At 41.3% G+C, this 12,711-nt stretch overlaps 1 protein-coding gene across 4 annotated transcripts in view; it reads right to left on the bottom strand.

The window, feature by feature from the left end:
- Positions 1-12,711, bottom strand: part of LOC309709152 (protein sidekick-1-like) — a 302,493-nt gene that overhangs the window by 74,905 nt on the left and 214,877 nt on the right. For all 4 annotated transcript variants that reach the window (XM_082537647.1, XM_082537650.1, XM_082537648.1 and 1 more), the window contains 2 exons: positions 7,090-7,230; positions 3,570-3,751 (listed from right to left, as the gene is read on the bottom strand). In XM_082537647.1, coding sequence (XP_082393773.1) covers positions 3,570-3,751; positions 7,090-7,230 — 323 coding nt within the window. The remainder of the gene's footprint in view (positions 1-3,569; positions 3,752-7,089; positions 7,231-12,711) is intronic.

Raw genomic sequence — 12,711 nt, 5'->3', positions numbered from 1 at the left:
TTGCATATTAGTACCTTATTAATCTCTATATGAACATGTCAACTCTGCAGGCAAAGTGACAAGATTTTGGGGACCATGACGTATGTGATGATTTTCTTTTTATTCCCCCTTTAAATGCATCTGCATTAGTAAACAACGACTGGCAAACACACAGGAAGTGTTGGCCTGGATATCTGCTGGCTACAAGGAAAGCCACGAAAAATGGGCCGACGTTCCCCAGAGCTGATGGGGTTCCCTGATTGTTGTTACCTTATAGGATTGACTGAATGAGATTAGGGTGTTGATGCATTACCGGCTGACTGTGAAAAAGGATGACTCACTGGATTTGCTAGCTCACAGTATCAACGTAACACCCATTGTACTAACCCAGCAGCCCTTTCAGCCATGAACTGCCCATTACGGCATGATTTACTGATTAAAAACAGAACTGAGTTGATTAAGGAAACAAGACGCTTGATCTATATTAATATTTAACAGACAAAAGGCCCTCCTATGACTCAGTGTCACAAAACACCTTTAATTTGAAGAACTCTTCCTCTCTTTTTTAAGTGGCTCTTTCTTTCAGGCCACAAAGCTTGAACTTTTTGTTAAGTGTGTTAAGCCTTGATGACATAACATCAATAGGGCAATTTTTTAAAGCTTTGGAAATCTGCCTTCAGAGCCACGGCAGCAGTCCCCTTTACCCCTTTCTCCACTGACGCAGCTCCCAAACTAGAACTGGTTGAATGCATTTCCACCAAAAAAAGACTGACGCTGGCGCCAAAAAGCTGACACCAGCACGGCACCGCAAAATTGCTGGGCCCAGAGTCAGAACCACGTCAGTGACTGTGGGAACTTCTCCAGTGATTTGCAGCCTACAGATTCTAACTGGCATGATTTTCTTTCCCTTGAAACGGCCCCAACTTCTGCTAGCAAGGTCATGAAATAATCTATCTGAACCTGTCGAAATGAGGACTAGGTCTTAAAAGGCTCTGCACCAGCACTGTGTTCAGCAAAAAGAAGCAGCAGTGACGGGTGTTAAATCACTCGAGCTCACATTTATCTTACGTATACATATGCGTTCATCCATGAAGTATTTATAGCATTTATTTGTCACATTACTATGTATTATTTATCTCTTAAAGAGCAGAAAAAAAGCCTGCAACCGTCCATGTTGCTGACAATGTTAAATAAATTTGATCCATCTGTGTTTAAGTTTGAATACAAGTTTAAAAATGTTCTGTGCATTCAAATGAAAGCAAGATGGTGACGATTTCAAATGACAGAATCTGAAACACGCACGAGCTCGGTCGAGGCATTCATCAGCTGCCTAAGAGTGAGTCGGAGAATAAAGAGTGCAACGCGATAAGATAGAAGCTGTGGAAAATACTGTGTATACAGCAGCAGTTTTTCATATGAAATGTAGCTTATTTGTTCAAGATGGAAAAAAGAAGGCTGGCAGGAGGTAAATACTGCAAACAAGCGCAGAACATGTTTGGTTCTCACAAGCTGAATGCATTTTGCATCACCCAACACCGCCTGTGCTGTTTATTTTTTCTTCTTTCCCCTTTCTTTTGTGTCCGTGTGTGAATGGTTCTCTGCACGTAAATCTTTATTTATTTATTTATTTATCTATGTTATGTGAACTCTATTAAAACAGTTGGTCATTTAGATGGAGGGTGGGGAGCAGAGTGAATAAACATCAAAGCCAGGAACAGAGAGAAAAAGGGGTGACAGTGAGATTTGTGTGCATGCGAGCGTGTGCGCCTGTTACTGAGTGCAGATGTGTGTGTGTGTGCGCGAGTGTCTGTGGGCACATGTTATGGTGATTACACAGTAAGGGGTTTATGCTGATGCTAGAGAGCCACAGAGTGATAATGTACTGTTGCATGATGGGAATGCCCTTTACATTTTACATTTGAGCTGAAGTGGCCAGATGAAACACGCGCACCCACGCGCACAAACACAAAGTGGGTGGAAAGAGACCAAAACAAAAACTAGTGAAAAATGGTGTTGCTGGTGATGTTGCAAGGAGGGGGAACAAAGAATGAGAAAAGTTTGAGGGAGACAGAAGATTAATTGATGTTAAAGATGCTCTCTCCCTCCCTGCCATGCTGATTGTGCTCCTGGGGACTGGCTTCTAACCCCTTGCAGCTCACAGCTTCAGATAAAACACTAAACTCTTCCCTTTGGGTGAATCTTAGTATGCGTGTAAGGCTGCTTGTGAGAGAGAGAGCAATGTTATCAGAGTCTACCACAGAGTTTAGCTTCATCCTTTCAGAGACACTGAGAGAGAGAAAATGTCGAATCCATCGCAGCCACTCCCATTAAACCACATTAGAATAATTAATGAGCCTAACTCCCTTTCCTGAGTCTATAAACCTGTCCCGAACTCTTGTAATAATGACTCTGAGTTTTATGTGCGAGCGTGCATGTGTGTGTGTGTGTTTGGCCCATGTTTAATACAGATAATATACTGTTGAAATAAAAGCCAGGAAAAGACGAACACGCGTTTAAAGGAGATTTACCCCGACAACCACTTCCTCTCATCTCACTTTACAGTCTTCACTTACATTCTTCCTCATTTCATACTCTTCCTTTATTTATGTTGAGAGACTTCAAAGCGTGTTGCTCTTTCCAGCCATATTTATTAAATGTATTATATGCCATGTTTTATATTTATAGAGCAATACAGAAACTCTTTCCCCATGAATTCCCCCCAGTTCATCTCAATGTGCTCGTTGGCCAGATGGGAGATGTAGTCCCTCCAGCATGTCCTGGGTCGCCCCTAGGGTCTCCTCCCAGTCGAGTGAAGCTGGTATGCCTGCGAGGAAATGCCTCAGGCACAACAAGTCTGAACCGCATCAAATGACACCCCTCTAAGTGAGAGTGAAGCTTGTCAGGTTATGGAGAAACTTCGTTGCAGGTGCTGGTAACTGATCTCAGTCGTCTGATCCCCACCCAAAAACATTAAACAGATGAGGATGTAAGTATATATACTCACTGCCACAATACGAGGGAAACTGAAAAATACAAATGGACCTTTACTGTCAGCTTAGCTATAAAACTATAGTCCTTTTTTATCTCTATAGTTGTGTTATTGTGAAAACAAACTGAACATTTAAGGCTTCGTTGTATTTTGGATACTGTTTATATGCTAATATCTTGTTTGTTTAATGCCATATTACAATGCATGATTTATTCAGCTTTGGTCAGATAATGCTCATGTTTGCATGTCAAGTTTCAACAGTCAGTCTCTCAGGAATAGCTTCCTTAACACTTCATTTGCAGGCGTTGCATTTAATTCGCATAGAAAGTGAACATGTGAATCCCTCGTTGTCCCCTGGATTACATAATACATAAAGTCTGCTCATAAGTCAAAGCTCATAATGTGTGATGGCTCTGATGTGAAGTCTTTTCCGGCCCGTATTTAAAGATTCACGGACCAAGGAAGAGTTCTTCTTGGGTTACTAACTCAACAGTGTCACAGTATTTTATATTTAGCAGCGTGCATATGGAGCAGTGATTAAAAACCTCTCAGAACGACTTGGTATATTTGCTTTGAGAAATAAAAGTGTGTGCATACTTACCTCCCTGCAGTGTGTACTCAGTGACAGGGCTGCTGTAGACACCCAGGCCTGCTCCTGTGTAGGCGGCCACCTGGATCTGGTACTGCGTCCAGATGATCAGATCTTTCAGCAGACAGTAGTTGGTCTCTGGGCTGCTGATGTTCTTCTCCTGGTAGTCTCCTGGCAGCCCTGCCAGACGGTACCTACACACATACACACACAGACGCACACACACATTTCAATATGTTGTTTTGCAGAAAAACAAGTTAGGAAAGTAAAGTAAATGGTATAGGCTATACAGTACATTCCTGTCCCAGTAAGTGTGACCACATAGGGAGTAAAGTATGCAATAGATTAATGTAAAAACATCAAATGTAGAACAAAAAACATAATCTTCAACCAGAAAATACTTTACATTAATATTTTACATTATTACTTATTTATGATATAATGAAATATTTTCAAGAAATCTCAAAGGTTTACCATCCAGAGAAAACCAACAAACACTGGTCACAGTTAGCTACCTCCCAAACCAGCTCAACCCAATATAGCTGCGTCACGCTAGCGTAAAAACAGGACAGCAACTTCCGTATGACTTAGGGAAAAAAACCAAACCACAGAAGATCATGGTTATCCGGTCACTGCACTGACTCCTTTTCACGTTCGGGTAGTTTCTGCATGCAGATAGAGGCAGAGACAACTTTTGATTGCGTTTGATGAGTTAGCATAACTCATGTGGCATGTGGCATGATTTGCAATAGGAGACTGAACTCGACTGGTTGTCTCCTATACAAAGAAATCCTGCTAGTTAATGTGAATTTTTGTGCATGTAGACAGCAACAGATTTTAGAGTTTCTGCTGACGTATACAGTTAATCACCGTATTATCACAAAGAGATGGCATGCAATTTCCACCTTGACCCCATTCAGCCACATACTGACTGCAGACATCTTATCTGAACATTTAAGACATGTTTTAATGACAGCGCTGGTTTGCTTCCGAATCCCATTTTGTAACCAAAATTTATAAAACAACAAAAAAACAAATGAAGTGAGAGAACTTTATTTCATTTGGTAAAACATGAGATCATTTTTAACTGTGGGGATATTATTTGCAGTTGGAAAACTGATTATTATTATGTGCAATACATGTTAAGTTTCAAATTTCAATAATGTTGTATCATGATTTAAGTAGTGGGATACTGTAACATGTATCATGGGGTATCTGGTTATTTTCCATCTCTAATACTGGACTTTCTGATACGCATGTTCAAATAAATGGAAATAAGCTATTTAGTGTACATTTAAACTTAAACTATGATTAACAATTTTCTGTTAATGTGAAGTCCTTCTACAGCTTCTTAAAGATGAAAAATCTCCAATGTTGGGTAGACATCCCTGACTAGTGCACCTCCAAGGCCTTTGCTTTAGTATATGTGATATAAACGTCCACTTAAAAGGATATATGACCCAACCAGACAGGGAGGTGTAATACCACTTTGGTACTGTACATATCTGATGGAGCTGAATGGAGTAATAATCCCCATGTCAGCGTTTTAATATGAAGCCTATTCACTGTAACAGGATATTCCTACGATTCACCGGCTGAGTCAGCGCTCTGTCACAAATACATGCTGTATACACACACGTAACATGCTCATATACACAAATACACAGACACAAAGTGAGGGGGCGCTGGAGGGCGACGGGGGATCTTTGCAGTGGAGAGGAGATAGACCCTCTCTCTCCACCTGATACAATGACACTCACACTGGGAGAGAAGGAGGAGGAGAAGGAGGGGGAGGGAATGATGTTGGAAACAAGGAGAAAGAGAGTGAGGATCTGCCAGCTGACACAACAAGGAGGAAGGAGATCCAAATGGGAGGGAAGGAGGTGGGAGCTCTGTCCTATAAAGTGGAAATGATATAGTGGGAACGTACGTGTGCGATTCCATTTTCTACTGATTTTCTGAAGTGGATGCAGATAACACAGTGAAGGAGGATAAAGACTAGATAACTTCTACTGCAATTACATGCAAATTTGTTTTAGGCAGCTGATGACGGCTTGATTACACACACTTTGTATCACATTTTGGGTAAACATCAAAAAGGAGGGATGGAGGACTAAAGGGCGGCAGGTGTGTCTGTAAAGACAGCTCTCCTGTGTCTGTCTATCAGACACACTCACACAAACAAACAATGACAGAAAGGAATAGGTATTAGTTCTTGACTTAAGCACAACACACTATAAAACTACAAGTATCACTAATGATTAACTAGTGGCAGAAATCTAATAGAATAGAGGTACCTGACTGATTTTGTCCAGCTCCAAGTGAAATTGAAAGCTGCAGAATAACCTGACTTTCCCACTTCACCTGACTTCACCCAAAGCTTTCAGGCACAGAGCTCTAAACTCTCCTATGAGCCAAACATGCTCACAGAGTGTGTTCAGCAGGGTGCAATTTGGTGGTATTGTGAAAAATACTACAAAAAAAAGTCACCTTAGCCATGCCAGCGTCTACAGTCCCATGGAAGTGACCGACCTTAATATGTCAACAGCTTTTCTCCATTAGGTTAAAGTACTGTGTGACAAAGGGCTTGCATTAATGCTAATAGCCAGTGAGTGGAGCCTGAGTAGGTCCAGACTTGCATTAATGAGGACGGTGGTGCGTGTAGGTACAGAAGGATGGAGCTGGATGAGGTCAAGTTCCACCCATTTGGCTCTGCGCTGAATACCACTTAGAAAATCCTCAATGTTAAGGTGAAACTAGCTGAACAAAAGTTTAGCAAAGAATTTTCTGGGGTTTATATATAAGCTATTCAACTTGTTCAGCATTATTTTGCTTATTATCAGTAAGAAACATGAAGCAGCCATTATTTGGGCGAAAGAGAGCTGTCGTATTGTGAATAAGCAAAAACAGTCAATCATGAACATGCTATGAAAAAACTTTACATTTTTATGACCTTATACTACAGCAACCACTGTTGTCCTATTCTGAGAGAGATAAAAAAAGGCCTCATCTAGAACACAATGTAACCAGAATGTTTGTGACGCAGCAGCTCATCCGGACTACAATTATGTTCTGTACAACGACGAATGTGACCTTGACCTTGAGCACAGTTTTGTTGATGACTCATTAAGCGATCATTGTGTGCAAATTTTCACTAAAATCTCCAGGAGTATAAAATGCAAGTAAAAACAAAGTACAGAGAATCCCTAAAATCTGTGCTTTTACAAAGTTTATTTTATTTTAAATGAAGCTGGTAGGAAACAAGGATTATTTAGCAGCACAAATAATGCAAGTTCTGACAGAGAGGAGCCGTAACGAGTCGGCAGTTCATGCACAAACTGCACCAAACTCACAGGACCACCAAGTTTTGCAGAAATCCCAGTGACACTTTCTGCTGCACCCAAGAAGGGAACAAATGTACGGGCCCACTCGCTAAGTCACATGTGCAGTGTACCAGTTCTTTCTGTTACTTTCACTATCCCTACACAGCACAACAACACCCAAACACGCGCATGTTTCTGTGTGTGTTTACCTGAGTACATATCCTCTGAGGACGCCATTAAGCTGGGGCTCTGGTGGAGGCTGCCACTGGACCATTATGGACTGGTTTGTGCGCCCACTGGCCACAATATTTTTCGGAGGAGCGCTGGGTGCCTCCTCTCTTAGCATGAGCCTAACGCACACAGACAGAGAGAAAGAGAGAGAGGGACACAGAAAAATTATTATGAATCGAGTTTATTAGACATCGCGTAATGAGAATATCAGTGTCGCCGTAGAAGTGTAGGCGCAGCGTTTATCGTTATCACGGGGCGTCCAAGCAATCACTTATCATACCGTCTGCAGAGGAACACTTTATAAGGCGAGCAGGCTAATAAAATTTTTTTTTAGCAACACTGTTTCCTAAATATCTTCATCTTTTATAGTCGAGGGGGTCAGTGTGCCTCCAAATCAGTGACGGTGTTTGTCAGTGGAGATACACGGGACGGAGCTGCAACTTATTCCAGAAAATCATCTCGCAGTTTAAGCAGCTCTGATGAATTCTTATTGAATTCTGCACTCAGCTTTCTCATTGCTTGTCTCCTGGTGTATCTTCCAATTTCCTTTAATACATTTGTTTTTCATCTCTTGCTATATTGTTCATTTAAAAACAGCCAGCGCTGCTGCTGCTGCTGCTGGGAACGCTTAACGCATCACTTCCAGCGCACCAGAGGATTTCTCCTGGGAATGATTGAGCTGAGATTGAGTGCTTAAAACACAGTTTTCATGAACTCCGTACAAGTTGAGTTGCTGTCGTGTTTTTTGTTTTGTTTTTGTTCGGCAACTTAAAGAAACAAACATGCATTTTCTGCCTGCGTCTTGCAGTCCGGTTGTTTATATTCTGTTTTATTCCTCTCATTTTAACTTTCAGATCTTCCTACTTTAGTTGAATCTGTATTCAAACGCTCTTGTCTGGATAGCGTCTATTTCACCCTCAACCCAACCACAATCCCCCGAGCAGACGAGCTACACAGTGTGACAGCAAAAGATACTTAAATCACTATTACTAGAGAATGAGCAAAGAGCTTGTCTTTTTATTTCCAGCGAGCCACTGTGATCCCGCTCTCCCTTTGCCCTCTTCTGTCTCTCCAAACCTTTTTCCCATCTTTACTTTGACATTTTGAACTACTTCTCTGTTTTTTTCTTCCCATCTGCAAACTCTCACCTTTCATCCATCATGTCCTTTGGCCTCAATTATTCTGTACTTCTATCTTTTACTCATCTCCTTCCCTCTTCTACTCTCCAATCACCCCCACCCCACCCCCGTGATTAAAGCTCCCGGCTCTCTCGCGGCTAGTAAAGCACACAGGGCTGAGCTGGTCAGCCTCTGGCTTTACAGTAAGCAGCTCAGCAAACATAATCAGAGCCATATGTGTTCACACACGCACATACAAACACTCCAAACAAATTTCTCCCAGCTTAAGACAGACTGCTACATCCGATGGTCTTTTTCCCTTCCGTGGATTATGTCTGGAGATTTACATTACCATCCCCCTCCAGCCTCCCCCTTCCTCCCTTTCCCCTCCGTGCCCCACAATCTCACTCTGAATGATTCTCTATAAGCTATCAAACCATTAGCTGTGGTATGGCTGTCTGTATTTGTGTGTCTGTGAATCAGTATGCGTCGATAAATGTGTGTTCACATCTATAAGCGTGTGTGTTTGTGTGAAAGCAGGGGTGTGAAAGCTGTTAGCTAGAGACTTGCACAGGCGGATATATAGCACAGGCCAGTGGTTTTACAGCTGTGCTTTACTTCCATTAGGTTAGGCACTGTCAGACACCAGGTGCTGTAGGGACATACACCTTCACACACACACACACACACACACACACACACACACACACACACACACACACACACACACACACACTTATAGTCTAATGGGCCTTGTGTGAATGAGATGGGCATTAGGGTAGCTGTCTGGAAATGGAGAATATATATAATCCACAACTACGCCACAGCTTTTGACTGAAATTGATGGTGCACATTAATACACATCCATGAACTCACGCTATACAAACAAGCCGCACACCCGTACTGTACTGAACAGAGCCACTCAATCACTGTTTGATTGCAGATAAAACACACAAACGCACACTGACACACTTTCCCTCGATGGCAGAAACTTCCCGTGAACTGCCTTAATTCCCGTCCAGCCATTAAAAGTAAATATTTCACGGAGTGGGTTCATCGTGAGGACATCAACCTCACACAGGAGATTAAATGCAGTATACATTACTGTTTGTTACCCCCATCCAACGCGCTCGTGCACAACAACACATCTATGAAACACTCATGCATATATGCGCTGCAAGTGAACAAATGAAATCCCAAACTTAACACAGTGTGACACAGTTTCCGTGTCCCTCATCGCTATGAAAAAAGTGTGTGTGTGTGTGTGTGTGTGTGTGTGGGGGGGGGGGGGGGGACATCTTCTGGAGGAAATGTGTGAGTGGAGGAGGAGGAGGAGAGAGAGTGACGGGGGCATTTTGAGAGTCCCTTTGCAGTGGGAATTAGGAAAAGTTTCTATCTGTGTCATTCTCCACAGTTTAATGCCTGCTGGCTTTCTCTTTAAATACATGCTCGCGCTTAAATTTAATGGTGTTACTGGGATGTTGAGCGTGGCCCCATTCCAACTTGATCGGCCAGGAGTGAAAAGGAGTGCTATTAAACAGAGAGCAGCGGAAATCCAAAGAGAGAAACCAGGTATCACACGACTGGGTGCAAAGCTGCTGAATAGATTAGCTTATTTTTGTCTTGTTTGACACTTTAAATCTTGTCTCCTTTAAATGTTGTGCTGCATTGCTGGAGGTTAAAAATGGCGAAGGGTGATGCACTAAAGAGACTCAGTCAGGGAAACAGAGATACTTCTGCGTATTCTCACAATGAATCAACGCCAGCTACGGCTCACATTTGCTACTGCATATGTGTTTTATGCTTGTCATTTCATATTATGTTCTGATCAATGGCACCATTTTTACTCTATACCAGCAATAATGCTTCAAAATAAATCTAATGTGGCAGCAGATGCTCTTTCAATGGTGCAGAGCAGACCTTAAAAGACAAACTGTTTTAAAAAATATATGCAAGAATATTAAAAAGACAACAGGATGTGGGGAGGTAGACTACTGACTGGATCAAAAGCCAAAGGATTATTTAACACTGCCTTCTTCAGGCAGTTAGTGACAGCATTCAGTCATACGCCGCTTTAACGTTAGCGCTCATCCTCACTTTGTGCTCAACTAACTAAAAAAACGCCGCTGGCCAAAGTTTCTCATCACGGGCTGGATTCTCTTGAAGCCTGAAAACAGAGGGGCCCAGAGGACGTGCGAGAGTCCGACTCCCTCCCAGATGGCTTTAATTAGAATATGCTGAAAGAGTTTTATGGATTTGTTGCCCTGTGATGCTAAAAAACGTTCTAGCCTCAGGTTCTTGTAAACAAATATTCAGGCCAGGCCAGAAGTGAAAGTTGCAGAAACACATAAACACGCGGAGTAGTTCTGAGAAACGATTCACTAATGATTTGATAATTAAAGGAATATTAACGAGCAATTCTCCCGTAATTCCGAACTGAAGAATGTACAGTTTAGAACATTATGATAAAACACCAGTGAACAGAGGAGACACTTTATTAATGAATAATTAGTTCATAATTTAGCTCTGTGACAGCGAGGAAAAGATTTTCTCCATGAGTGGCTCCTCCTGATTGACTCTGATCCAGCCGCTAAGTGGTACAGACTACTAACTCCTCATTCATTGCTCATTACTTAATCATTAATTACTTTTTCGTGCAACCCTAAGTTATGTGACATGTCATACTGAGCAGTTCAGCCTCATTACTTTGCAGATGCTCATGAACTATCATTACCTACTAGGATAGTTTTAGGTGCAAAATGATGGTCAAAGCCAGCATGATAGAGTCCGTAATGTCTAAAGTGTGTGTCTAACATCAATCATGGGGGAAAAATATTATAAATATATCTGAAGGTCAAGCTGAAGATAAAGAAATGAAAGCATAAAACATCAAATACTCCTGTAACTGTTAATAGCTGCTTTTAGCACTTTGTGGTCCTCACTTTTTCATTTTAACCTCTTGTTAGCAGTCACAAAACTCACACCATCTGAAGGCCACAGCAGCAATACCTATTAAGCTCTATGGAAATAAAGGCTGACCTCTTATGTTCAAGGTTAATTATGTAGTTATTCTAACAAAGAGTGAAAAAAAAAGAAACAGTTTTTAGTGTTTAGTGAAGTTCAAGACAGACATCCAAATACTAAAGCAGTTCTCTTAGATAAAACCAAAGAACTTTATCTCCTACTGTGCTTCAGTTTCTATTCACCTTGCACTGGCTGTTAGAATTTATATATAATACAGCGTTTTTTTCACATCTACCATATCGATCTTGCATATTCAATTAGCCTCTGATGTTACACTTTACTTTGCTATTTGGGATTTTTTTAAAAGGGTATATGACAGGACATTTGTTATTTTAAGGTATTTCAATTCAGATTTAACCTGGATTTTGTTTTTTACCTGTTTCTGGAAAGATGTTTGCAAGCACATGTCTAAGAATGGTCACAACAACAGTCTTGCAAACTATGAGAAGAAATAGTGATAAAAGTGCACCAATTGTTAAGGAGTTGAGGCTGATTGAAATCAGATATCAACCACATTAAACTGAGATCACTGTTACCAGCCCACGTTAAACCTTCTTCAGCCTTTAGTGCATTCCTGTTACATTTTCCTGTTACATAGATTTGCCTGAAGAAAAAGCCTGACCCATTTCTGCTGTCTTCCATATAATAAGTTAAAATGTCGATCTATATGTCTTCATTTCTTCCTGAAGCTCCAAAAGCATAATCCGTATGCGTGACAAACAAGAATGGGACAGAGGAAAGCATTTTATCACACACCCAAGTCTGATGTCTTTTGGTTCTGACTAAAAAAAAGGAGTGAAGGCAAAATGAACTGAAATAAGATGCTTTAAAGTGCTGATGATGCCTGGAGTTCCAGGCATTTATGTATAATCTGTCTTTCCTCTGCTAATGCTTCCTCTTTAAAGATGGTAATGATGTGAGTGCAGGTCATGCATGAATAAGTCTGCGCATGTGTTACACTCCAGATTGCATAATTAGGAATCTTCAAGAGTATTTTTCATTCAGAGGTAATGTTTTTCAGCTTTGATCAGCTTCATTCCTATACTTTTAGTTTCTCTCACACTACACCCCGTCGCTACAGTACTCTTGATAAGGGAAATTTAAAAGAAAAGAAAAGCAATGTAATGACGAGGCAAGACTGAGAGAAAGAAACAAAAAATGAGAGACAGCAGAAGCAGCTTGAAGTTCAAATTTTAATTAGGGCTTTTCTGTCATCGATATTACGAGCGATTTCTTTCCCCGATCTTTATCGCTCACTCTGTCCACATTACTGCTCTTTGTCATGCTTCTGCTTGGGTGCTCAGTGCTCCTGCAGGACATTGTGCTATGCCTAACTGTGTGTTATGTTCATCACACACCTTGGCATCTCTGACTGTGTGCGTCTTATCCCAGTGAACCAGTGAGTCAAGTAGATGAAAAGGAAAGTGTGTGTGTACGTATGAGATGAACAACGAGGAC

This window comes from Aulonocara stuartgranti (genome assembly GCF_965226115.1).
Source record: "Aulonocara stuartgranti genome assembly, chromosome: 6".
NCBI classification, from domain to species: Eukaryota; Metazoa; Chordata; class Actinopteri; order Cichliformes; family Cichlidae; genus Aulonocara; species Aulonocara stuartgranti.
Note: the sequence above shows the minus strand (reverse complement) of the source record. Positions and strands in the feature narration are given on the sequence as shown.